This window comes from Cadophora gregata, assembly GCF_030347475.1.
Source record: "Cadophora gregata isolate MNR1 chromosome Unknown scaffold_12, whole genome shotgun sequence".
In the NCBI taxonomy this organism is placed as follows: domain Eukaryota; kingdom Fungi; phylum Ascomycota; class Leotiomycetes; order Helotiales; family Ploettnerulaceae; genus Cadophora; species Cadophora gregata.
Window position 1 is genome coordinate 453,844 of NW_026695935.1, and position 26,612 is coordinate 480,455.

The 26,612-nt window shown below is 44.8% G+C and overlaps 9 protein-coding genes and 1 non-coding gene across 10 annotated transcripts; 2 read left to right on the forward strand and 8 right to left on the reverse strand.

Annotated features, from left to right (window-relative positions):
- Window positions 1-5,537: 5,537 nt before the first annotated feature.
- Window positions 5,538-6,029, reverse strand: ONS95_002990 (uncharacterized protein; the record flags this gene model as incomplete). The annotated part of the gene is made up of 1 exon (XM_058496273.1): window positions 5,538-6,029. The coding sequence occupies one exon, from the start codon at window positions 6,027-6,029 to the stop codon at window positions 5,538-5,540; it is 492 nt and encodes a 163-aa protein (XP_058353524.1).
- Window positions 6,030-7,902, forward strand: ONS95_002991 (uncharacterized protein). The gene is made up of 2 exons (XM_058496274.1): window positions 6,030-6,580; window positions 6,679-7,902. Exons 1-2 carry the CDS (start codon window positions 6,317-6,319, stop codon window positions 7,858-7,860), a joined length of 1,446 nt encoding a protein of 481 aa, XP_058353525.1. The 5' UTR covers window positions 6,030-6,316; the 3' UTR covers window positions 7,861-7,902.
- A 111-nt stretch (window positions 7,903-8,013) lies between these two features.
- On the reverse strand, window positions 8,014-9,866 carry ONS95_002992 (uncharacterized protein; the record flags this gene model as incomplete). The annotated part of the gene is made up of 3 exons (XM_058496275.1): window positions 8,014-8,541; window positions 8,596-9,580; window positions 9,634-9,866. The coding sequence occupies 3 exons, from the start codon at window positions 9,864-9,866 to the stop codon at window positions 8,014-8,016; spliced, it is 1,746 nt and encodes a 581-aa protein (XP_058353526.1).
- Window positions 9,867-11,857: 1,991 nt separating this feature from the next.
- ONS95_002993 (uncharacterized protein) lies at window positions 11,858-14,282 on the reverse strand. Its single transcript, XM_058496276.1, has 3 exons — window positions 13,473-14,282; window positions 12,930-13,427; window positions 11,858-12,886 (listed from the first exon to the last, which is right to left on the reverse strand). Exons 1-3 carry the CDS (start codon window positions 13,790-13,792, stop codon window positions 11,929-11,931), a joined length of 1,776 nt encoding a protein of 591 aa, XP_058353527.1. The 5' UTR covers window positions 13,793-14,282; the 3' UTR covers window positions 11,858-11,928.
- ONS95_002994 (uncharacterized protein) lies at window positions 14,283-16,210 on the forward strand. Its single transcript, XM_058496277.1, has 3 exons — window positions 14,283-14,664; window positions 14,715-14,796; window positions 14,850-16,210. The coding sequence occupies exons 1-3, from the start codon at window positions 14,398-14,400 to the stop codon at window positions 15,722-15,724; spliced, it is 1,224 nt and encodes a 407-aa protein (XP_058353528.1). The 5' UTR covers window positions 14,283-14,397; the 3' UTR covers window positions 15,725-16,210.
- Window positions 16,045-16,779, reverse strand: ONS95_002995 (uncharacterized protein; the record flags this gene model as incomplete). The annotated part of the gene is made up of 3 exons (XM_058496278.1): window positions 16,045-16,124; window positions 16,171-16,573; window positions 16,765-16,779. 3 exons carry the CDS (start codon window positions 16,777-16,779, stop codon window positions 16,045-16,047), a joined length of 498 nt encoding a protein of 165 aa, XP_058353529.1.
- Window positions 16,780-16,813: 34 nt separating this feature from the next.
- Window positions 16,814-17,134, reverse strand: ONS95_002996 (uncharacterized protein; the record flags this gene model as incomplete). Its single annotated transcript, XM_058496279.1, has 1 exon — window positions 16,814-17,134. The coding sequence occupies one exon, from the start codon at window positions 17,132-17,134 to the stop codon at window positions 16,814-16,816; it is 321 nt and encodes a 106-aa protein (XP_058353530.1).
- Window positions 17,135-18,457: 1,323 nt separating this feature from the next.
- On the reverse strand, window positions 18,458-19,083 carry ONS95_002997 (uncharacterized protein; the record flags this gene model as incomplete). The annotated part of the gene is made up of 3 exons (XM_058496280.1): window positions 18,458-18,596; window positions 18,658-18,748; window positions 18,849-19,083. The coding sequence occupies 3 exons, from the start codon at window positions 19,081-19,083 to the stop codon at window positions 18,458-18,460; spliced, it is 465 nt and encodes a 154-aa protein (XP_058353531.1).
- An 830-nt stretch (window positions 19,084-19,913) lies between these two features.
- On the reverse strand, window positions 19,914-20,006 carry ONS95_002998. Its single transcript has one exon. It is a non-coding gene; the product is annotated as a tRNA-Phe (tRNA).
- A 2,016-nt stretch (window positions 20,007-22,022) lies between these two features.
- On the reverse strand, window positions 22,023-26,512 carry ONS95_002999 (uncharacterized protein). The gene is made up of 2 exons (XM_058496281.1): window positions 24,896-26,512; window positions 22,023-24,772 (listed from the first exon to the last, which is right to left on the reverse strand). The coding sequence occupies exon 2, from the start codon at window positions 24,580-24,582 to the stop codon at window positions 22,741-22,743; it is 1,842 nt and encodes a 613-aa protein (XP_058353532.1). The 5' UTR covers window positions 24,583-24,772; window positions 24,896-26,512; the 3' UTR covers window positions 22,023-22,740.
- Between the last annotated feature and the right edge of the window lie 100 nt (window positions 26,513-26,612).

Consider the following 26,612-nt stretch of genomic DNA (forward strand, 5'->3'; position numbering starts at 1 on the left):
CCTTCTAAGTGAATTATTAATAGAACTAAAAGCTAATAATAGACCTAAGTTAATTATAATTAACTTAGAGGAGAAGGAGGCATTATACTACTTTATATAATTATTATAAAAGAGAACTAGATTAGACCTAGAAGATAAAAAAAGTATAAAGAGAATTAAAGTAATAATTATATAAATTCTAATAGAAAGAAATATATTAGATAATAAGCTATATAAACTTTATAATAAAGCAGCTTTACTTATAAAAGAGATTACTAGTATTATAATTCCTTAGATATATAAGTAAGCTATTAATAGTAAGTATATAAAGTAATAGTATACTATAATATCTAAATAAATATTATCTCTTTATAGGAATAGTACTTTCTATAAAGTAATTCTACTTAAAGGTATAAACCTTATCTCTTATAAATAAGTATATATAATTAAGATTATAGTAAAAAGTAAGATTAAGTAGTTTAAAGCTTAACTAGTAGCTAAGGGATTTAGTTAAGTATACGAATAAGATTATAATTAGATCTTTACTCTAACTATTTAAATAGATATATTCTAGCTATTCCTAGTACTTATAGTAAAAGAAGATCTTAAATACTATTAATATAATATTAAGAACACTTTTACTAAGTCGGAACTAAAAGAGAAGATTTTCTTAAAGATCTTAGATAATATCCTAGCTAAGACTAGCTATATATAATAAGCTCTAAAAAGCTTATATAAATTAAAGTAAGTAGTAAGAGATTAGAACTATTTAATAAAAAATAAACTTATTAAATAGGGATTCTAATAGAGTATAGTAAATCCTTATATATTTATATATAAAGATAAGATAATTAAGCTCCTTATATATATTAATAATATAGTTATAGTAGCTAAGTTTAAAGGGGAGCTAGATTAGTTTTATAAGAAACTATTATTAAGGTTTAACACTAAGAACCTAAGGGAGATTAGTAAGATTCTTAGAGCTAGAGTTACTTATAATAGAAAGTATAAGACTATTAAACTTAACTAGATATAATACCTTATAAGTATACTTAATAAACTCGGAATCACTTAGGAAACCTTTAAGCTAAAAAGAACTCTTACTACTAGATACGAACACCTTCGCCTTACTAATAATAATAATAAGCGAATTAATATCACTAAGTACTAGTATACTATTAGAAGTCTAATATATATAATAATCTTTATATAGCTTAATATCGCTTTTATCCTTAAAAAACTTAGCTAATTTATAAGTAACTTAGCTAAGTACTATAGATATACCTTAAAATTACTACTTAAGTACTTAAAGTTAACTATTAAGATATAGATCTAATACAGACTAAGGGAAGAGTATAGTATTACTATACTTTACTCTAATATAGATTAAGTAAGTAATAAAGTTAATAGAAAAAATACTTTAGGAAGTATAACTATATTTTATAGTAGCCTAATATCTTAGTTAAATAAGAAGTAATAATTAGTCGCTATATTAAGCTATAAATCTAAGTATATAATACTTATAAACTATACTAAGTATAGTTAATAGTTTACTTAAGTCTTCTATAACCTAAGTTACTCTAAGCTTATTAGAAGAAACTTAGAGCTAGTATAAATACTTAGAGATAACTAAAGAGCTATTATACTAATAAAGAACACTTACTTAAATAAATAGTCTAAGTATATTAATATCATATACTATTATATCTATAATCTCGCGGAATAAGAGAAGCTAAAAGTTAACTATATCCTTATAGCTAAAATAATTACTAATAGTATAATAAAACTACTAGAATAAGTTATGTTTAAATAGTTTAAAAGTTAGATAGGATTAGCTAAGGAAGTTACTAGAGTTAAGCGCGCTAAGAAGGACCTATAATCTAGGATTAAGTATTAAGGAGAACTTATAATAAGCGTGATCTGCCTTAAGGGGAAGTATTAGAATATAAAGGGATTTAGGCTAGATATTACATATACTACTAAGCTAAAGATAGCTTAGTTAAGGGCACTTAACCTTTTATATACTATAGCTTTTTCTATAGATAGTTCTATATAGCTTTAAAGATATACTTCTTAGAAGTAGAAACTCGTAATAAAGTAAAGGAGTTAACTATAGTTAACTCTACTATCTAATATAAATAGTCTCACCTACTATTATCTAGTCTCTCTTACTTAGCCCTATGAATATACTATATAGTAGGCTATACCTTTTAAGAGTATATATATTATATCGATTAGTATATTATACTATGATATTAATAATACCTGTAAGCGAGTACTTTAAGCAAATTATAAGCTTAGTAATCTGAGCTAGAGCCTTTAGCGCGTAGTAGAATACCTTATTCAGATTAGTTATAATTACTTAAAGTAGTAGCGCCGAGTGCTCACGTGCGTAATTAATCTATATTACTAAGGTCCGCTCCTAGTAGCGTTAAATATAGTCCTAATCTTTATCCGAGGCAGCTAATTATATCGCTTCTTTAATAGATTCCTCTGCTCCTAGCTTAGTTTAACGATTATAAAGCGCTACTAAGAGTATAGCTCGCGCTCTAGCGTTTAATTTCGAGCTTAGCTTTCACTTTAGTGTATATATATAGTAGACTCAGTAAAGTAAGTAGCTAATCTACGTACTATAAGTAGTCAGAATCAATTAAGGTTATTAATATAACTTACCTTAGTCTCGCCTACCCCTAGCCTTAGGAAAGCTAAGCGAAAGGCCCGCTATTCTGCTCCTAAATCGTTACTTAAGGTATAACGTAGCCTCTACTTTAGTACCTACTTCTTTAGAACTAATAGGAATTTAGTAATTAATTCGCCGAACTCGTAGGAGACTAGCGCGTGCGCTATAAGATACTAGCTTCCCTATTAGTCTCGTACTATAATCGTGAATAGCTTCTATTCTAATTAGTTAGTTTTATATATACTATTAATAAGCGAAAGGTAGCCCTATATTTTAAGGCAGCTAAGGTATTATAGCTATATAAAGATAATTCCGTAGCTTTTGGTTCTATCTAATAAGATTATAAAGATAGGGAAGCTAAGCTACTTAAGCTTATCGAGCTTACTAAATATAGCCTTAGCTTAGGCTACTACGTTATCTTTCTCCGTAAGAGCTGCTTATAGCGAATTCGGATTAACTAAACGCTACACGACTCCGTTATTAATAATATCTTAGCGTAACAGATAAGCGCTACCCGCAGCTACTAGCTATAAGCGAGCTAGTAGCTAGCCGGGACCTCCGGAGATTACACTAATAATAGCTACAGGTATATACCCTTTTATAGCTTCACGCTACACTAGGCCTCAGAGTAACCTATTTCGCTTATTAGTATTAGATTCGTCTAATAAATAAGAGTACTAAAGTAATCCTATTCCTACTAAGCCCCTACTATTAGCTAGATAGAACTCCACGTGAGTTTAATACTCTTAGATCGAGAAGCTAATACTATAATTAGCTACTTTACTAAGCGCTACCTTCTTTATCGTTACTACTTATTAGCTAGAGCTTAGAGCGCTAGCGGAAGCTCCTGCTTTCCTTTTATTAGCTTAGCGTTCTTAGTAACACGTAACCTAATAGTATATATATAGCTTATTCAGAGTTAGTAAAGACTTATTCCGACGAGAATAAACGTTATTAATAAGAAGCTAGAATAGCTCGTAATTTAATTAGCTAAGCGAGAATAATAAAAGCAGATTAAAAAGTATTTAACGCACGTGCTCTATATCACGTAGGAGAGCTTAAATAATATCTATAGTAAGTAAAAGTAAGTTATTTTATCTAAGTACACGATTCTTAAGCACTAGTTATATAATTAGCTCGTTACTAATATCAAGTAGCAGTAAAGAGTTTTACCAGCGGTAACTTATTCTGCCTCCCCTATTCCCCTTTAGGATTAAGCCGTCGGGTAGTCGGAAACTATATGCGTATATGCCTTATAGCCTTATGACAGTTTAATCGATTCCACATATACTCGTACCCTAAGACACCATGGTTTCACAGAGCGGCACAGGATGCGGGTCATCCTTGGCATACTTGGGGGTAATCTATCAGCTGCCTAAATTGGGCAGAAAAGCGAGATACAGCGCTGTGCGTTTTGGGCGACTCGTTTCCCTTCTCCTGATTTGTTCGATTAAATTTTCCAAATTCTGAGAACTTAGACTGTCTATGTCTAGCATAACCTGACCAAGAGACAGGAATGTTTCTCCTTGTGCTCTTCTGAATGTGATTACTACTCAAATCAAACTTTAGTACCCAGTGATTCAGAGACTTTATTTTCCAGTCCGTGTCAGAAATCTTAGACGCTACATACGCATTTTACTATCACATGATGCATGGGTGTTTCCATGATCCCAATGCCCACCATCAATATTTTGATTCGGAGCGGGATTAAGCGAGCAAGATAGGGGAGTTTCCAGCTCATGTTGCCGGTATCACTATTGAAATGAGAACAGTCTACGGCATGTGAGACCCGTTGAATACTCTTGAGGCATGTCTTAAAACTCAGGAAAAGTCGGAAGCCATCGATAAATCATGGACGTGTGAGTCGTCTCGGAAAGTCTGATCTGGGATTTCAACTACCAGGCTGCTCGGTCGTCGAACTGTCCATTTGAATTATCTAAATTTTAAACTTAGTGTGACTGCAAACTATTGAACAATGCAAGGCCAAAGTCCAAGACAGTCATGATTCTGGAGAAAGCTGTGAATTTTGCAGATGTTCAATCGGTAAATAATACAGAGCCATCCTCGAAATATACAGCAAGAGACAGCACACAACAGAAGATAGAAGGCATCGATCACAGACTTATGAAGAGGACAACAGATTTGAAGATAAGATAAGATTCTGCAAAGAACACGCATCGAAGTGAGAGGACGTACGGCCACCCCTGTCCACAAGTGGACCGGCCACCCGAGTCTCCGAGGCTGCGAACATCAGCTGATTTTACTCTTCCGACCATGCCCGAGATCCACTCTTCTCAAACGTGATTGAAGACGTCCAAAATCTTTTTCCTCCATACGTCTTCTGTTCCCCTTTAATCCAACGTTGAAAAGGACATGCGTCAACGGTTTCGAATATTATATTTGGGTGTGCTGGCTTGAATGATCCCGAAGGATACCAATTCGAGACACTTCCCCAAGACCGGCATTTGACTTGCTATCCCTTTCTGAAACATTCCTATACCCTGTACCGGTACGTTAATCCGTTCCCATTCTGAGAAGAAGCTCGTGTGACTAAAATCAATAGGAAAAGTTCACCCAAATCAAAATAAGCCCACGTGATCATAGAGTAACAGCATTTCGTCTCAATCAACAGCACAAATCTCAGTCAAAATGGCCATCATAGCGCGCCGTTTCTCTATCACCAACTTCTTCATCGCGTCTTCAGCCCTCGCTTTCCAAGTCTTCGTGCTGTATCCTTGGCACCAACAGCTCGACGATGACTTCGCAGCTCTGAAAAGGGAGCATCTGAGTCTGTTGCAGGAGCTCAAGATTGCGAGAATGAGCGATATGTCGGAGATTAAGGATGCTATCAAAGCTCTCAAGAAATAGATTGAACAGACTACTGGTAGATCTGGGACGGAATTGGTGGGAGGATTAGAAGTGGGGAAGAGAAAAAGTCCGAGCTTGAGCGAGAGGATATTCTGAGGGTTGGGTGGAGTAATTCGATGTACGGAATAGGGCTCGAAAGATCGATAGGAGCTGTACAGTGTATTTGTAATGGATGGTCTTCAGCGATTAGATGCATGTAGTTGAGAGGAGCGAAGACTGGGTACAGATAGAGAGAGGCTTCAGAGAGACTTAAAGTCACGAATGTATTCCGCAAGAAACACCACAAGAATTGTAACAAGTTTCCAAGGCATGTAAGACGAGAGTTGATAGCAAGGCTTACTGTAAATATGTATGAAAGGACGTATTTTCGTGCATGTCCTCGCGAGAAGAATAGCTGGTGACCTTTCGGGAAAGTTTCATAAACCTTAGTGATCGCTGGGAACAGAATTGAGAGCTTGGAAAGAATTGATCGCACGAGCACGCAAACCACAAACACCGACATCTATCGTCTGTTCATCTACTCAAAGCCATCACTCAGCTTTCCAGTTACAAGCAATTGGCTCCCCAGCTGCCACTACGGTCAAACATCACGTGTTCGTCACGGAACTCGGAGTCTTCGGACCAGCCTCCCATCTTTGAGCTCCGTAAGCTTGATCGTGACATACATAGCCGACTCATACCGAAAGCTTATCTCTCTATACCTTGAACTGGACTCAATTCCATCTCATCTCATCTTAAAAATAGAGATCACAGGTTAAACTAAAACAAAGACGTCTGACATAAGGAAAAATGACAGGCACTAAACTCCTCCCCGGCCAAGCCAGCCTGCCAACTCCCAACTCTACCAAATCATTCTGGCATAGCCAACCCTCTAAGATTTTACTCGGGCATCGAACAACCGAGGCGTTACCTACTGAAGCTGATCTGGTGATTGTGGGGAGTGGATTGTCTGGGACGAGTGCTGCTCATTTTGTGCGTGAAGATGAGGTGGGGAAGGCCATGAAGGTTGTGATGTTGGAGGCGAGGGAGGCATGTTGGGGTGCGACTGGACGGGTGAGCACTCTTTACTCAATGATATCATTCAAAGAAAAGGACACAGATGAATTCAAGCAGGAATACAAACTTGATCGAAGATGCTAACATTACAATAGAACGGCGGCCACTGCCAACCATTCATTTACGGCAATCCCCCAGCTGTCGGCGCTTTCGAGATGCGCAACTATCAGCACATCAAATCTTTCATCGCCACACACAACATTCCCTGTGACTGGCGAACTCTTTCTGTAGCACACGCCTACATGGACTCAACGATGTTCCAACACTCATTATCTATTTTTCAAGACCTCTTAGAACAAGATCCCTCAATGTCAGACCTTGTCTCCGTCATCACACCACAATCCACCAATCCATCACTAGCCGAGTTGAGGATCCCCACGGCTGCAGGTGCCTTTCTGCAGAAACACGCTGCAAGCGTATGGCCATATAAACTCGTTTCTTGGATGCTAGAACGATTACTCGACGGCAATGAAAAGGACAACCCGAACTTCAACCTCCAAACCAACACCGCCGTAACCCATCTCCAAAAAGCACCCGACGGATCCTGGATAGTCCACACGTCCCGCGGCATGATAGCTACCAAGAAAGTCCTTCTCACTACCAACGCATACACATCTCATCTCCTCCCCTCGTTCAGCGACCTAATCGTACCCGTCCGAGGCGAGATGAGCAGTCTCATCCCACCATCTACCATGAAGCCTGGGAGTGAAGAGAACCCGCCATTGGAGTACTCGTACGGCTTCATCGGGAACGGTAGGCAGAATAGACATCAAGACGACTATCTGATCCAGCGTCCGTATTCCAAGGATAAGGATAGCAGCAGCGCGGGTGGAGGCGAACTCATGTTCGGGGGTGGCAGATCGTATGCTGCGAATGCGGGACTGGGCGTCTCGGACGACTCGTCGATTGATCTACCTGCTGCTGAGTATCTCCGGAAAGAGATTACTGTGATAGTTGATATTAAGAGCGAAGAAAAGAAGCTGAAGGCTACTTATGAATGGAGTGGGATTATGGGGTACTCGCGGGATGATCGGCCGTGGGTTGGTGAGGTTACGGAGGAGTTGGGCCTTGGTGGGGGAGAGGGGTTGTTTGTTTGTGCGGGATTTACGGGGCATGGGATGCCGAATACGTGTTTGAGTGGGAAGGCGGCTGTGGAGTTGATTTTGGGGAGGAAAAGTGAGGAGGTGGATTTGCCGGAGTCGTATCGGTTAAGTAGGGAGAGGGTGGTTAAGGCGAGGATGTTGGATGAGGTTCATATTGTGGATGCAAAGGGATGATTGTGACCTTCTTGATGGTTTATATGGTGTCTCAATAGAAGCCAATTGCACATCAGCACCATATCTAAGGTCGAGATTCTCATCTATGCTGCCCCAAATAGTGCGGAAAACTTGACCAAAATCCTATCCGACATCATGTCTTCAACACCGATTTCAATACTTCGATCTAAACATCTCATAATTCCCAATCTTTCTCGGGATAAGATCTGCACAGAACGGCCACGACCAATCTGTTCCCCCTGGTGGACTTCCCCTACTCGTCCCCATCCTCGGGTCTGCAAAAGTCGCTCCATCAAGCCAAATCTCCTTAGCATCCTCTCCCTCAAATGCTTCGTCCTCAACCAAGTAACACCATTTCTTGACCAGTATATCCTCATCTTGGTAGATACTATCCATTCGCGACGTCCAGATTGTGCGCTGTTTGGGACGCATCGCATCGCCTGGAAGACGTCTATAGAAGACACCCTTTTCAGGAGTTGGACCAATTCCACCACCTCTATTGGAAATCCAGGCGTGGAGATCGCAGGTGTGGAGGCGAGGGAGGGCGTGAAAGATCTCCGGGCTCAAGAGGCACATAGGATCGAAGTCTTCATTCTCGTCGCACCATATTCTGTGCCCGTTGATTTCCAGGAAGAGTTCCTGGAGAGATGGGGGTAGGGCTTTGATGAATTCTAGGATATGCTGGGATGATGTTAGCGTGCGAGATGCCTTCACGGTTTGGAGGAGGTGGCTTACAGGCCTATATGCCTCGAAATCGGGCCTGCCATCGTCACCAAACGGTCCACCAGTGTTATCTTTATCTCCTAGTTGCAAGAACTTGAGGCTCTTCCAATTCTGGAAGAGTTGACCAGCTTCCCTGGAAAAGTGATTATGGATATTCATGGTCGAGAATTTCTCAATCTTGGCTGTAGCTGGGCTGGTAGTCAGTTCCCAAAGTGCCTCGAATTTTCTCAATTTGGTCTTTGAATCCGAACCCAAGTCGGTACCCAGCAAGTTCAATTCTCGCAGGTCTGGTACCAAGGAGCACACTTTCAGGACAAAGTCCAACCCTTCCCTACTCCAGCCGTAGTCCCCTCCTGGAATGGTGATGGAATTCAACGAGTGTCCATAACGACCAACGATATCTAGAATAAAAGTTTTGATATCGTCAGTTGCTCTATATGTACTGATGCCCTTCAAATTGAGCCCAAAGTGCCGGAGTTTGGGAAGTTTAGCGTCTGTGGAATTTGGCAGCGTACTGTACTCGGAAACCAGGTCAGTGGGAATTGCCGTATCTGTCTCAGGCTCATAATGATGGTTTTGGGCGAGCTGAAAATCAAGGACTTCCATCTCAGGGCATGTAGTTTCGACGACTTTGAACAGCAGGCGAAGCTCGATTAGTAGATCTTGAAGACCACCCCTGCGATATGTATACTGTGGTGCGGCTTTTTTCCAGTGCAGTTTTCTTAGTGATGTTTTGGAATTCTTCCAGATGTGTTTGCTTGGTGTGAAACCATTGAGGGTCACTTCGGACAGCTCTCGATATGAAGGCAGTGTTGTGACGACTTGAACAGCAAGAGGATTGAGGTTGAAGGAGGCTTTGGAGAGAGATCTCAAGTTATTTGCAGCCTCAATCAGTAAAAGCTTGTTTATTTCGCCCCTTCGAGTCACATCCATGCCAGGAGAAATATAACCCGAATCGTTCAGAAAAGTCCTGACCTGGAGGCCCAAATTTGGATTTCTGTTCATGTTCAGACTTTTTGATAAAGGAATTTCTAAGAAGGGAGGAAATACTCAGCAATGGTTTTCATGAGACAGAGCTGCCTCCTTTTAATCTTCTTTGACAGCCTTTCCATGTTATGGTAACATTGTAGATTGATGTCCCGATAAACTGTTGATGTAGCAGCATCCCAGAACGACCGACATGTCTGGCTGCAGCTCAGAAGGTCCTTCCGGTTTGTATACTGACTGGACAAGTATGATACAATATCTTGTAGCACCTCTACGGGGAGTTTCTCAATGGCCATGATGATACTACGGAAGGTGATCGTGCTTGATGGGAGATGTAGATACGTAAATGATTTGTTGGGTGCGCTGGTTTCATATAGGGATACTGTGCCGTGGGAGCTGGGTTGGAGATTCCAGGCATGAGCTCTTGGCGTGTCTTAGTGACATTGTGCCTGGACATGCCCCCGGTTTTAGCGATTGTTGCCTAAAACGCAGCCCCTGACTACGAGCAGCAGTGCTTGTGTTAAGCGAGCGAGTGGGAGGGTGGCCAGTCGATATCAACAATTTGCAAGTGAAATGGTGCTGTCTCCAATTCAGATTCCCTAACATTAAATTAAGGCACAAAAAGCATTTGCAAAAGCATATTAATAGTGCACGCAGCCACTACGTCCTTCACCAGGAACTGAACATTCGATTGCCAACTACCAATATAGAATGAAGCAGCTGGCAACTTCTATGTTACCAATGTAGAACGTCCAGAAATATACTTACGGAATACTGAGAATAAATTGGTGACCAGCTGTAGGAAGTGAAAAACAATCGACAGGCTGACGCGGGCAACTGTGGATAGTGGTCACGTCACTATATCAACAACGAAGCATGAATTGACAGCAAACATTTTTAGGCGTCCTCCGTACTGCAATGTACTGCCAAATTACTCGCACGCACTCTTCCAAACTGGTTGTTTCTCGGTGTTAGATCGAGTTACCCGGTAGTAATGTTGAGTCCATGACTATCGTTCAAGGTATGCTTTACCGGGCTAACTGCTGGCTCCTCGTCATCCCATTCCAATACCGGTCCAAGATGGCTATCAGGTTTTACGCTGCCTTCTTCCACTATGTCTTTAACTATTCATCCATGCTTCTCAACTCCTGTCCCTATCCTCAGTCTATAAAATAGCCACCATCTTCACCTTTTAAGAAGGTCTTACATACGCTATATCAACTGTTACAAAGGAAACAAGACAAGAACGTCATTTAGCCCGCCTCTTACCTCATTCCCCTCACAATGTGAATCGTGGATTCACTTTTCAAACGAGAATGGCATCCCGACAATCCACGTATCTGTTACCCGACTAGGAGATTCTAATATCTAAACATAGTCTGTTCTCTTCATTATATACCATGTGAACCAGCAACAACAACCCCGTGCGAGATACCTTGCAGGGTGAAAATTGAATTGCTGCCTGGCACAGCAGCAGAAAATCGCCTACCAACCCGTTCTGCAACTCCTCCGGTACTAGAATCCTGATAAGGACGCTGAGCCGCCATATAAGATCGTTATTGTTATCAGGCTCTGGACTTAAATACTGACAGACGAACGTTAAAGAAGGGTATTTTTTCGGGGTTTATTCTATTTTCGACTGAAACAGATCAGATTGTAGTGAATGTATGGACATGAGATATTCCTCAAATCGGGGCACAGCTCTAAGTTCAACGCTGAATGTCAATATAAGCAGCCAAGTTATTACTCATTAAGCTTCTACTCACGTCCACCACAATGTCTCAAGAGAAAGGCCAGGATGGAGAATTGTGGACGCGCTGTTTGGGTTCAGAAAGAAAAGGCTCTAGGTTGGCTGCTCCATGTTCTTCACCCTGGGATTTATTTACATTGATTGCATGAGAAAAGAGATAGTTACGTTAAAGATGGTATGACTGGTGTTGTTGTCAAAGGCTAGATTGTTGCTAAGGACCCTACCACCGTCAAAATACGAGCTCCATATCCTTGTGGTATTGGCTGGTCTTCAGAGGACCAGAAATATGTCCTGATTCTTAGGAGATACATGGCATTGCAAGACAGACCGATTTCAGCAGTTCAACATGCCTAAAACGGTATAACAATCACAACATGCCACACCAGATTGGGATTCATGATAGTCTTTGACTATCAGAGCTGGAGGACGAGTGCTCAGAGGCTGATGAAGGTAGTTTTATAGACCAAGACCAGGACTACATACAGTGTGGAATACACGTTACCGGCGTTGGAGTCAATGAGAAGAAGAAGGAATACATGGCACGTTTGATATTCACTTTGAAAGGTATTGCCCTAAATACCTACTTTTCTACTTACATAATCATTACACTAAACATTATTGACAGGCACATTCCTTGCCCTGTAATCCAACCACTTCGGCAACGTCCTCTTCAACTCCGTTCCCTCACTAAACTGCGCATCCTCAATCGCACTCGCCCACCTCAACATCACGCCCTCACTCCAGGCTGTCCCCATTAGCCCCAACCCAAACGGCATACCCGTCCCGCTATTAATTCCAGCGGGAAGCGTGATCAGCGGATATCCCGCCTGAGCAGCTACATTCGTAACCTGTCCGAGATCGCTAGGCACGAGAAGCACATCGACTGGATTGCCGGAGTTGAATAACGCGGCGTCGATGCCGTCTTCGCGCGTGGCGCGGTGTATGAAGGAGAGGGCTTGCCAGTATGTTTCGTCCATTATACCGCCGCTTTGAAGGGAGGCGTTGAAACCATCTTGACCTCCTGCGAATGCGGGATGGACGCTGGGGAGACCGCCTTCGGTGCCGACGTTGTCGATGTTGTATTGCATAATGTCTTCCAGGGAGCGGATATCGGTATTATTGAGTTCAGCGAGGTATGCGCGGATGTCGTTGTAGAAATCGACTTTCACGACGGTGTACTCGGATTCGTTTGGGTAGCCACGAGTGGTGCCAAAGTCCCAGTCCCAGCCTTCAGGGTTGATGATCTTTTCGCGGGAGGGGAGTTCGGTGCCGTTTATTATGGTGGCGCCGAGAGATTCGATGAGGGAGATTAGGGAGAGAAGAGTGCTTTGCTGTTCCGGAGAAGAATATTGCCAGAATGTGAGCCAGGGGAGACCGAAGACTGCGCCTTTGAGAGAAAATTTGGAGGTCAGGAATTGCGTATAGCCGCCAGGCGGTGCCTGTTGAGTGAGGGTGTAGTTGTCATGAGGATCTTGGCCGTAGATTCCATCGAGACAGTAAGTTGCATCTCGAACGGTTCTGGCAAGGCATCCCACTGTGTCCTGGTTGTGAGATTCGGGAATGACGCTGCGTTGTTAGCTGCGAAGTCCATGGCCAGGATGTCACCTACCCAGCTCGAGATGTTAAGCCAACAGTAGGCTTGATTCCGACCAACGCGTTACGCTCAGCTGGACTAATCACAGAACCATCTGTTTCAGTACCAAGCGCAAACATCCCAATATTGGCAGCAACAGCAGCTCCGCTTCCAGAACTGCTTCCTCCTGGATTCGTAGTCAGGTTGTAAGGCGACCGAGCTTGCCCACCTCTCGCAGAATATCCTTCAGAGTATGCATTTGTCCGCATATCTGCCCACTCGCTGAGCGTTGCATGGCCCATCAATACAGCACCCGATTCTCTCAATCGTCGCACCACATGTGCATCTCTTGGGACCACAGAACCGAGTAACATCCATGATCCTGCTGTCGTCTCCATCTTATCTTTTGTAGCTATGTTGTCTTTCACCAAGAACGGGATTCCGTGAAGTGAACCACGAACATGGCCATTCTTCCGTTCCAGGTCGAGTGAAGCTGCAATTTCGAGGACATCGGGATTGAGTTCCATTACCGACCTTTGATCCGTTAGACTTGCATTTGAATAAGTGCGATTAACTTACCTGATGTATTCGTCTGTCTGCCATATCCTCTGTATATAGCACATAACTATCTGGACAGACGACAATCTTCCTTTCGAGAGCGCTTCCTGTAACTGGTCTATAGTGGCTTCCTCGAGCGTGATGCCATTGCACTTTGGCATCGGAAACTGCCCGCTGTTCGCATTGGCCCCATCTTGAAGGACAGGAAACTCGTATGGATATGGTGACTCTAGAGTTTGTGTCTCGAGTATCTGACTGGTATTGTACAGATGCCTACTGGCAGAGCTTCCAATGGTATTGAAGGCAACGCCAACGGCGACCAGTACCCCTCGACAAATCATCCTGTGTATACCAGAGCAGGGAAACGGAGGAATGAGAGACGGAAAGGTGAGAAAGAGGGAAGGGGAGCTTTCGTCCGTATTATGCCCAGACAGCTCCCCGCTATTGACATGAAGATAGCTGCATCCCACTACTGCAGGATGCTGTTATCAGTTCTCTAATAAAGTTTGCCGCGGGGCACCTTGCAGATTCTTTGATCATTGAGTAATAGTTCCTGATAACAGACCGATATTTGACAGCTGTATGAGCACTTGCTTCCTTCTGTGGCTTCCTAGTATGGAACATAGACTGGGATGAAGCCGGAAGGTGTGGAAAAGGATCTTTTGTCTCGCCAAGACTAAGCTTACCAAGTGGCTGAAGGTCCCTGATGCGAGAGATGAGCGAGCAATGCTGAAGAAATCCTATACAAGGAAGATGTAAACAAACAAGCGAAACAATATTTACTTCTATGAGACAAGCGATAAAGCTTCCGCCGGTTGCGTGGCTCCGTGGTTACAGTACTGTACTGAAACAATGGAGGGGAGGGGTGGGGAGACGGTGGCGGTTGTGAAGACTCGCGTCGCGAAAATGACCTCACTGGCTGACTGGAATCCGGCTTCTGACAAGCATGTGGCTGGGCTGGGTCAGCATCACCATCACCATCTTACGCCTCACCAACACCACTATTGCGCACATCATAATCTTCAAGATGAAGGCATATATTGCAGTGCCGGTGACACTGGCTATGGTGGTCCGCGCCTACTCACACAAGTCGCTGACGCCAGCGGGGATTATCGCAGCAGTGTTGACAGCTGCTGCCCACGCCGTGCATCCATGGAGCTTGCCTTTCGCACTTCTGATTGTGTTCTTCCTAGCTGGAACGAGAGTTACGAAGGTTCTTACAGCTTCTGACGTTCGTTTGTGAGACTCGGCTGACGGTTGTAGGTCAAGCATGATATTAAGGCAAAGCTAACGATGTCTGCCACGGGCAGCTCTGGAGGTGAAGGCGCAAGGACACATGTGCAAGGTAGGATCTGCTTTATGCTACTGGATATAGACTTCTGCTGACCATTTTGATAGTCCTCGCGAACTCCGGAGTCGCATCAGTCCTTACTCTCCTCCATGCCTACCAACTGTATACACGAAACAAAGGCGTTGTATTGAGAAGCTCGACATGCTATTCGTGGCCTGGAGATCTACTTGTTGTGGGGATCGTGGCGAACTATGCTGCTGTGGCAGCAGACACATTCAGCTCGGAACTAGGTATATTATCAAAGAGCAAGCCTCGTCTTATCACGTCCTGGAACCTGCGAGAAGTGCCCCCAGGAACAAATGGTGGTGTGACATTACACGGACTGGCGTCTGGATTGTTAGGTTCCCTAGTTATCGTTGCTGCTTCTGTGGCTTTGATTCCATTTTGCGGGCCAAAGGTAGGAGGATGGGGATTAAATGCGAGAAATCGATTCGCGTTCGCTATGGCTATATGGGGAGCATTAGGTAGTGTGTTGGATAGCTTACTTGGAGGCTGGCTGCAACAGAGTGTGGTTGATACACGTACAGGACGAATCGTGGAAGGAGATGGAGGAAAGAAAGTGCTAATTTCGACGGGAGGACCTAACAGCATGCATTACAAGAAACGAGCAGAGGTCAGAGCAAACCTGCTCAACGAGGGCGAAGGCAAGGACGCCATACTCTCCCAGGATACGACAAATACCAAAGTCGAGCAGGAACTAGATGAGAAGATGGGAGGAATGGATAAATATGATGCGAACATGAAATGGCGGAAATCTAGCTTTGGAGACGAGAAGCCGAGTCGGATCGTGGAGGCTGGCACGGTCGGTATACTAGATAACAATGAGGTTAATTTCCTCATGGCTCTTACGATGAGCTTGGGGGCTATGGGCGTGGCGAGCTGGTTTTGGGACGTCCCTTTCAGCAGCATTTTATCGGCATAGAACGAAATCATACTATTATTTCGAACCAGAAGATAATCAAGAATTTGCATTATCCTACAGCTACTACCTGGAATACCTGCATCAAAATACTAACAGCAATAACATAATCTCCCCAAGGTCTAGCCTCCCAAATCATACCGGCATAAGTATGCCCTGTCCACAGATTCTTATCACATTTTGTTCCTTGTTTTGTTGCCATTCTTTAGAACGTCTGAAGTGCTTTCCTGTTAGATTTTTGTTTTTGACGAGTTATTTGGACTACAAGTCGATTCGATACACCCTTTGAACCCGTTCAGTAGAATTTCAGCGATTCGATTGTTCTATGCCTCAACAACTTCTGCTTCTTCATCAGTTTCGGTATCGGTTTCAGAGTCGGTTTCTTCACCCATGACTTCTCCGTCTATTACTCGTCAGTGTTGATATCTTCATTTGCTGGAAGTACATACCTGTATCAATGTCAGGGAGATCGTTCACGTTGTTCGAGGGCTTGACTTTCAGGAGATTGTATTTCTGAGAACCTGTAGTGCTTGCCGTTTCGGTACACAATGCTCTCTGCCTCCCAAGATGGACTTTCCCGGTTTGAAATCTCTTGTTGTACCCTTCCATCCTCCTGTCAGCAGACCTGGTTAATACACCATATTGAGCCCAGAGGCCGAGGACCCTCTGATTAGCACTACACTTCAAGTATTTCTTCAGCCCATCAGCTTTATCTAGGTAGCCTTGTGCTACTTCGCTCTGGCCGTGATAGAAGTTTGCTATTGCAGCCCACAAGTATGCTTGAGCTGACAGATCCGGATCATGGACTTGCTCGGCCTTGTAGATAGCACCGTTCTGCCGCGGAAACTGCGGCTAGGGCGTCACCTTGTGTCATTCCATTCACGGCGCGAGATGCTACCATATGCGCCAGGCATTTTTTGACACAGGAGATCATCCAGTGAAGCACTTGTTTGGTGAAGAATTGTGCGGTATGTTTGCCGTTGCGGCTTCCTACTTGGATTAGCACTGCATCTCGAAGGGTTGTCATGGTCTAAGATACTTACGAGCTTGCGAGTCATCTAGGCTTTTCTCGCCTACGACATTATCGAAGGTTTAAATCTCGACTTCCTTCTGCTTGCTCGCCGCTGTCTTTCCAGTCTGAATGAAATTTGCTGCCAGATTTCCAGCCTGTCTAGCAGCTGCTTGAGCAGGCATATCTATCTTAATCCCCTTCTTTGCTTTATCTTTCCTCGCTTTCTTACTACTACCCTTCTTTATCTCCTCCGCCTTCTCTTCGATCTTTTTTAACCTCTCCTCTAACCCGTTCTTCTTTTTGAGAAGTCTCTTATACTGGATATTGATAAGATTCGCCTCTTCATTTTCATGAGTCTCGTCATGACATTCAATATCTTCATATTGATTATCGTTCCCCATTCTCGCAAATGGCGGTCGCCAAGTAATTTGGCTTTATTTAATATTTTGGGTCGAGTTTTAATAGAAGCTAATATCCCAATGCTCCCAATATGAGACTATTCTTCGTTATGGATGAGGAAATATGCCATTTTCATTGTGATTGGGGGTCAGGCTCTTTGTTGACGTTTGGCAAGGTTTGAAACGCCGCATCCGGTCGGCGTGTCTTTCAGCGAGAGGAGAGGGTTCCATGATTGCGGTTGTACTCAAACTTTCAAAGAAAGGCTGAAGACTCATTAATCACGAACGATTATACAATGGGCGTGGAAGTTCAATACATGCATGTGCCCCTCGCTTACAGTCTAATGTTGTGTTTTGAACTCGCTTCTCGGCTGGCTCGCGAGCCCACTTCAATGAATACCACGAGAGCCAGTATTATCAGCATGGCGATCTTAAAATTAGACCCATAAATATCAGGGTAGGTGGAGGAGCACGCATATACAGTAGTTTTATCACCATTTCCAGTGTGTCTACGGGCAGTTGTTGGGGTTTTGGAAACGAGGGGTACAAGACTGTCTGGATCTAGGTGTCTTGTCCATTGGCGATTATTCCCGTGCTAGCATTCTCAGTCTCTCACATGTGTCGGGGCTCACTTTATGTTCTTTTGCGTAGAATATGATGTTGTGAAAGGAAAAAGTTAGGCAGTGACATGTTTGTTGACATCAAATCCCTTCTACTTCACGTAGGCGGAAATGTGGAATTCCACGAGGTGACAGTCGTTGCGAACGACCTAAAGTAAGGGGTAAAACAGCACCTCTGGTCTAGAGGCTACAGGAATAATCATCTCTGACATCTCTTTCGATTGTATACATTTTCATCGTGGCGTTGTGGCTGTTCGAGAGAACCAGGAGATGAGACATCGAACCACATTTATAGCTTACTGGTCCGTCAATTACATGGGGATAATAGCTTTGGATTGGTAGAGTGATATCGATAAAGTGAATATTTGGCGATGAATCCATAGAAAAGAGAATGAAAAAAAAATGAAAACGTCGCTCTCTGCTTTCGGGCCCTGAAGCAAATCTCGAGAAATGGCTCCCCTATGAAGAAAGGAACTATATTTTTCAGAATCATCCTCATGGTCAGAGAAATAGCTTCACTGCTTTGATATATATAGATTGAAAAGAGCGCATGTCTGCTGAAGAGGTGTAATATATAATGGCAAGAAGAGAATATTGTGACGATCTGGAATCCATGACGATGGAAATGTGTTCAATACCCCAGATTAGTAAACCCGCTTCCCTTCCTCCCCCTACCTGAATGCCCCTGCAACTTCATCCCCAGACCTTAACGCTCCCCAGAGGGTGGTTCAGACCATGCATCCTCACACATAAAGCTCCTCGCCACGTTATCCCACCCAATCGGATACAAATCAGCGATCCTTTCATTCGTGAACCCTTTTGCAGTGCCTTCACAGCTAGTTTCCCTAGAAGTACATAAACAGCAATTCCACAAGATCAGTCACTGCTGAGAAGAAGGAAACTTACGAATAGAGCGTACATGTTTGAGTCCCGCCTTGGGGCGGCACCTGCGTGTCAATCGCAGAGATTTTATTCAGCCACGACTCGTCAAGATCGACTGCAAGAAACAAAAGCCATTAGTACACGACTGTCTTTCAGTGTGGAGAGGAGGAAGATTTCAAGTGCTGGGTACGACCTGGGGGTAGGTAATCACGTACCACAATGCCCCTCCCTCGATTTCCAGGTGTAGCATTGGCCGAGGAACTGGGGGTCGGTGCAGGCGATGAGCGATAGTGGGTTGCTGTTTACAGGCTCGACGGTTTCCTCCGGATGTTCCGAACTGAACCAAGCCGACACCATGGAATCTGTCAAGTCGCGGATTACTGCTGCGGTTACAGGTGCTGCGAGGAGGGCAATTACCGGGATGATTGTGAGGATTGAGGCGAATCGCATGTTGGTGATTCTGATGCTTGAAAGTATTTTTGGTTGAGATATATATAGGTAGTTTGTGTACTTACATGTTTATTTTGGGATAGAAAAGATAGATGACAGAGTTGCTTGACTTATACTTGCATTTCCTTGATTGAGATTCAACTTCAAGAATCAATAAGTTGGAAGATCTGAAAGATCATTACGGTGGCCAATGATTGTCGATACCTGGACCTGGTAGACAATAATTTACTATTGGATTTCCTTTCATCTGCTACGCGGCCCAATTCAATGAAAAAACATGAGGAATCGGCAGGATATCTGTATCAGTAACCCACTGACGTCTGTTGGATTTGATAGCTTTGTTGTTTTCGTCCCACAGAAATATCAACGGCGTTGAATAAAGAAAGACCTCATTCATCATGATTGGATTCTCCAGGCGAAAACTACTTCATCGTAAAATTCTAAAGAAACGAAATCTATTTATAGATTTATTTCCATCTGTCGTTAGTTCGCTCACCAACAACAAAAGAGGAAGGAGGAGGAAGGAGGAGGAAGGTTTACTTGCAAGCTTCAGTCAACAAAGGGGGCCGTCTCGGCTAATTTTACCGGGGCGGGGGGCGCAGCTGCTTCCCCGCTCGCACAAAGACCAACAAGGAAGGCAGAGAAATTCCAGAAGAAAATTTCAAAAAATTCCTACAAAGAGAACCCAACAAAACACAACAAAAAGCAACGTTCTTGCATCCTGTCGCTCCTCCCCAGTGCCTCTCACCCACACACTTCGGCACAAAACGCCCCCAAAAATTCAAAAAGAAATGTTCGAATGATCTCAGTGGTCTGAGACCCGCAGATGTTGCGGCTTCTGTGGATCGAACACAGTGCCTCCAGATTTCAGTTGATCTGAAGTGGACTTCAGTCTGGCGCTCTCCCAAGTGAGCTAAAGCCGCTTGGTTGATGTTGGAAATGTTCTTATTTGAGTATCCATAGGGCATAATGAAAGTGCGGCTCTCGATGTGTGAGGATTGGGTCGCTTAGTGGTGTGGTGGGGCTTTGGTGGAAGGCGGGGCTTATCTCCGATGGGGACGGGATGAAGAATGAGGTATTTGTCCCTGGGTTGTTGGTGACTGAGGTTCTTTATGGAATTATAAATAGAAGCGGCTGGATTATGTTCTTTGACATAGATACGCATGTACCTTCCCAGTCCTTGTAGTTTCTGGATTTTACCCTGGCGTTCTTGAGTGCCTCAACTCCTTTCTCTGTCAGTCAGTTCCTGTCTAACAGAGTAAGCGAGGTCCATCAAACAAACACTTGAACCTCTTCGATCATTCCACATTCCAATTTCCATTTCCAACTCCAGGTGCACAAAGCGCTTCGTAGCCCAAGACGATATAGAGCAAACCCACCGTCAAAAGGATTCATATTCACTCCCGCATTCCAGCCACTCTCCGAAGCGACACTACTTTTTTATAGATTGATTCCACAGTCCACAAGTTATGTCTTCATTCCAATTACAGAAACTCTACAGTACGGCCCCCCTCCTCTTTTCTACTGCCTACTCACTCCATCTCAACATACAACAAACAGCAAACGTGAAACATCCACGCCACACCCAAACTCTGTATCCGAGAACACGAATGATATCCAAGGACAGGCGCCGTTCTAATCTCCACCCCATCCTCCCATCCTCCCTTCCTTCCTTCAATCTGCGCTGCTCTTCTTCGCTAGTGCTTACCTACATACTGTTCCACCATTCAAGTATAAGCTTGTTTACCTTTACGATACGCGCCGTTGGTGGCCTGCCTCAAGGTCGCCCGCCCGAACAAAATCGAAACAACTACATATTGCAGCGGCCATATCTGCAGCCCCCGAGGCCAATCAATCGGCCAGCACAACATTGCAACGCAGAAGGATTCCCTTGGACTTCAAGCGGCCTGCAGTTCAAATCGAAGGATTCCAACAACAGGAAAAGAAAAGAAGGAAACGCGCGTCTAATCCAATCCAATCTAACTCCAATCCATCCACAGGTCAAGTTCCTCCTCCAAAACACCCGACTTTGCTAACTTTGTTTGTTCTGGAATTGCATCCCGCCACTAACTAACTCGCGAATGAGGGAGCGCAATTCCATCACTTCACTTCACTTACTTCTTCCTTGCCAGCTTTTCTCCCTATCCGTATCCATATTCCATGTCGCTGCAGGATAGATAGATAGATAGATAGATAGATAGATAGATAGCTATATGGACATATGTATGTATGTATGTATGTATCGTGTAAGGGGTTCACTCATTTGAGGAGTCACAGTAAGTATCAGGAATATGCTATGGATGGCTAACTTAATGTGTAAGTAAAGATACACATACATACATACATACAAGCTGTACATGGTGGGGAGCCGAGCTGAAGCTGAATGGCACTTATGAGGGATGGATGGGATCTGGTGGTATATATGTGTGTTCGTTCTAAGGTATTGCGTTAGATAAGTGCACGAGCTAGGCTGAGTCGAGATTTGAGGGATGGGCAGCCAGCTAGCCGTTCTAGTAGAGAAGAGGCAAGGGAGGGTGCGTTCTTGGGGCCTATCAGGGTGGGTGAGGAGCTCGTAGATGGTTCTAATCACCTAGGTACCAAACAAAACATGGATCTTATCTTAATTATGAAGCAAAGCTGCCAGTGAGTATCAAGTAAGTAGCGTAGTGGTTTCACAACAGACACATTTCGAGATGAGAAAAGAAAAGAATGAGAGTAAGACATCAGATCTGATCTGATCTGATCTGATCTGATGTGATGTGATATGAGGAAAGTGAAGTATATGCAGCCTAGGAGGTTATGACTTCTGTAAGTCGGATGGGTGAAAGAGTGAATGAAGCTCCAAAGTGTAGGTAATTCAGAGGGTAGAAGCATGCATGCATGCACAATTTTGCATAACGCTGCACGCACGCACAACGCAGGAGGAGTACACAACAAAGAAAAGAAAAGAATCGTATGTGTTTTTACATTCTTCATTTGGTTTAATAGTTTAATAGCACCCACCCATCCATCTTAACTTCAGTTAAAGTAAAGTAAAGTAAAGTAAAGCATCGCTACCCTCCATTAGTAGCTACATCTCACGCAAACCGCCCCGCCCTGCCCGGCGCTGCCCTGCCCTGCGCTGCGTAATCCACTCCAGATAGATCCTCGCAAATTCGCAATATTGATATCAAGCAAAGAAAAAGCAGTACAGGAAAAGAAAAAGGAAGAGTGGTATCTCAACGCATCGCATTGCAAAACATCGCATTGTAATTACCTGCCCCCGTCCGAACCCATCCATCAAATATTTCTATGCCTTCAAAGTCGTAATTGTATCATTCGTTGTTGCTGCGGTAAAAACCATCGTGGAAGGAAGTGTAAAAGAAAACTACAAAGTAAAGACGAACCCAAGGAGAGAAAGAGAAAGGGAAAGAGAAAGAGAAAGCAAAAAGGCAAAAGAGAAGGAAAAGTAAAGTAACGCCCCCGCCCGATGTACTGTGTCATTTGCAAGCCGATAGCGCCAGATTCCGAAGAGCAAGGAGAAGCCGAAAGAACTTTGAATGTCCGAGACTTTATCGTATGTGTATGTGCCTGCGTGAAGAGCATGTTGTGCTCCCATTCGCCGTAACGCCGTTTCGTGGATTCGTGATTTCGTAAAGGTTGAACTTCACCACCTATTCATTCATCCTCACACTCCGCATCAGCATCCGCATCTGCATCTCCCTCCTCCTCATCTCCGTTCCTTTCATCCTTAACCACCTCACCCGTCGCCTTCCTCCCAGGCCCACCACCTCCCACACCACCACCAAGCACAAGCTTAAACCCCCCACTCCCACTCGCACTCCCATCCCCCCTGCTCTCCACAATCCCCTCCCTCACCGCCCACTCCAACAACAAGGCATCATCCCCCTGCCTAACAACACACTTCCCCAACGCCTGCGCCTCCAAATGCTTCCCCACATGCTCCATCCTATCATCCCAGCATCCACTCCCCTCAAAGCCAGTCCCACAAACAGGACACGCGAGCCTGTTCGGCGCTTGGCGTTTAGTCTTCAGACACGTCTGCTGGAGCTGCTTGATATGTTCTTCCCACGCGGCGTCTGTACCGACTTTCTTGCGCTTGACGGCGACGGGGACGTGCATGCGACGGAGGTGCTGCGTGAAGAGGTCTTTGCGGTTGAATTCGCTGCCGCGGGTGATTGTTCCTGCTCCATTTCCATTTCCATTTCCATTTCCGTGATTACTCGACTTGGAGTTAGGCATCGAGATCCCCGCTTTCGAGTAATGACTCCCACAACTTCCCAACTCGCAGACCCAAGCGGTGAGGTTCAAATGCTGCGAACTGACGTGACGCTTCCACTCGTTCTTGCTCGCGAACGTGGAGTTGCAGCCTGCGAAGTCGAATACGCAGACGTAGGCGCGGGTGTGTGCTGATGCGATGTGGCGCTGTAGAGAGGTTGTGTCTTTGAAGGGCGCGTGCGAGCAGGATTTGCATGTGATTTGGCCCTTTGTCTTCTGGGGGGTCTTGGAGATCCGGTGACGTCTTTGAGAGGGTGGGGTCTTGGTGTTGGGAGATGTTGGACGGCGTTTGCGGGTTCGTGTTAATTTGGGTGTGTATTCGGTGTCGGAGGCGGGAGTCGAGGGGATGTGTTCGGGTTCTGCGTCGATGTCGGACATGTCTGCTTCGGCGTCGATGTCGGATATCTGGGTGTCGTCGACGTGGATGGTGTTCTTTGGGGAGGCTTCATCTTGGATGGAGTCGCCGATTCCTTCGTCTGAGGGGTAGCAGTAACCTTGGGATGAAGTAGAGGTATTCATGTTGGTTTGGCTGTGGTTATGAACCTCAACTGCGTAGTCACACTTCATAGCTACCTCTCCTAAGTCTTCCTCGTGTTCAAAATAGCCATCATCTGTATCGACGAAGCCCTGAATTTGGTCCATGCTAACACAGGAGAAGCCCTGCTGTTGCGGAAGAGCATAAGCCTGGTAGCTCGCCGGTCCACCTTGGGGATCTGGGAATGACTGTCTGTAATACGGGTTGTCCGTTCCATTTGCGTAGTGCCCGTTCTCAGGGTAGAAGTCCTGTTCAGCAGGTGGGCTGTTCGCACTACCACTACTCGAAGTGAGATCATGTGAAAATGAAGGTGAAGCCATTCTCTGGTGAGAAGCTCTTGGAAGGGAAGATGTAGGCATAGAAGCATGCTGCAGATTGAGAATGTCCTGGGGTATATTTGGCGCAGTAAAGAACTGGCGTTGTGGTTCATTGACAAAGCGCTGCATTGTAGGATGTTGAATCTGTTGAGGGTGTTGTTTTTCTGGAGCAAGTTGCTGCTGAACTTGTTGTTGTACCTGGAAACAGATCGGAGGTTGTGAATGAGGATTTTGTTGGAAAGAAAAGCTGTCGAGGGACGGGTCGATGTTCATATTCCAGTCCATGCTAGTAAGATCTTCACCAAACTGATCATCTGAGTTCGTGTTGTCAAAGAACTGGGGATGATGGAGTGCCATGTTGTATGTCATCTCCTAGGTAATCAATCGGTCGTCCAAAGTTTGCTGTCAGAGGAGGTGACAAGATGTGTGAAAATCGGAGTTGAGGTGAATTTCCAGAGCGGAAAATAGACTCGGGGAATTATGGGATTGTGTCCGGGCAGGACGCGGTACAAATAGCAATCCCCAGGTCAAGGTGGGTGTTTGTTCCAATATCGAGGTTCTATGTTGTGTATCAGCAATCTGCTGTTGGGGCCGCACTTAATTGGCCGAGGCGAAGTATTTATATCGAAAGACCAACGAAAACAGAGAAACAGAGGGAGTCTAAACAGAAGTAGGTACATACAATGCACGGAATCCTCGACTCGAACAAACAACCTCTTTGTTTGTACCGAAGCACCGGATCGAATGATCTTGTACACAACAGGGTTTTTTTTACAGCACAATCTTCTCCGCATATACAGAAATAGGTCTGGAATTCCAGAAGTCAACAGGTGGACCGAGAGAAACAGACGAGGCGAAGTCAATCAGTCGATGATTTTTCCAGAGCGGCGCAGTGTTCTGTTGGTAGGATAAAACAGGAGAGCTGGAAAGTATGGAGCAGAAGGAGGACGTCCAGGTAAAAGTAGACAAATGATCGGATGGGGACGAAGGGGGAGAAGTACTTGGGTAGGTAGGTAAGTATGTCAGTCGGTCAGTCAGTCCAAGCCCCTGCACTATTTTCCCGACTCATCCTCCACAAAATACACCACTCTCTACCCTACTGAGAAACTCCGAACTGCCCTTTCTTTTGCTGCATTCCGATCGATCCAATACGATGCAGTAGATCAGGGCAGTCTATCCATCCATCCATCCATCCAGTCGAATGGAATTTAGAGCTCCCCTCCCCTCCCCTCCACCCCATCATCCATGGCGGCGGCGTCGTCACTCGTCCTTCCCGGTGTGCAAGTGCAAGTGCAAGTGCCAGGTGCAAGCCCATACCGAAGGACAGAAACACCAGCGCGGGAAGTGAGTCCTCCGCAGAGCAGAGCAGAGCAGAGCAGAGCAGAGCAGAGCCGCAAGTCCACCCTAATGCAAAAGTGCACACGTCGTGTCCTAGGACGCCAGACCGAGTGGTGGATGCTGCCAATGGCGTGAGGACGGATGGATGGATGGAGGGCACGAAAGGGAGAGGAGGGCGCAGGCCAGCCCAGTACAGCATGCAAGCCCGGCCACTTTCGCCAGCCCACAAACGAAACCCAGAACAGAACCCAAAACATCACCACTGCGAGCGAGGATGCAGGATGCGGCCATGATACATATCCGCCGTTGTCAGGGGTCAGGGGTAGCTACTGTAGCTACTAGCTGGCTGCATATGCGATGCCAGGCCATGCCATGCCATGCTAGGTATGCATTCCTGGCCAGGTGGATTTTGCTTGTGGTGGATGTGCTGTGAGTGCGGCGGGTGTGTGAGTGTCACAATGAGGTGTGGTGTGGTGTGTTAACAGTTACTTCGTTACCTGTTCCGTTGTTCTGCCCTGGCTGGACTGCGCCCCTGTGGCTCGCTCTGGGGGTGGGTTGCACCACTGCAGGTGGATTTGAAGTCGAAGGGCAGCGGCAGATGGACAGAGGGCATATCAAGCTTGACTCGGCACGATGCAGTAACTTACAGCGCAGGGTAGCAAAGTAAGTTATGATTAAGGTTAACGAAGGAAAGTAGGTTCGATCTGGAAATCACCTATGGTTCGCTGAACGTATTGAGATTGGGTTTGGTTTGGGTTGAATGGATACAGGACTGTACTCGGGAAAGGATCGATGCATGGATTGATCGTCGTGGTCTCACTCTTCGCCGCTACTGAGTACTGTGCTTTCTTTCCTTTCCATTCCCAGTATCCGGACATCACCAGGTTTTTACCTAGGTAGGTGAGGTATAAGTACCTATCACTACTCACTACTACCTCCCACACCAAACCATTGTCTCGCTCTCATGATCAGGCTTATTCTAGAAGCACATCCGAGACCCCTCACATCACATCATCATTCCTTTTACTCAAAAGCCACCAAAACTCAAAGTTCGAAACCGT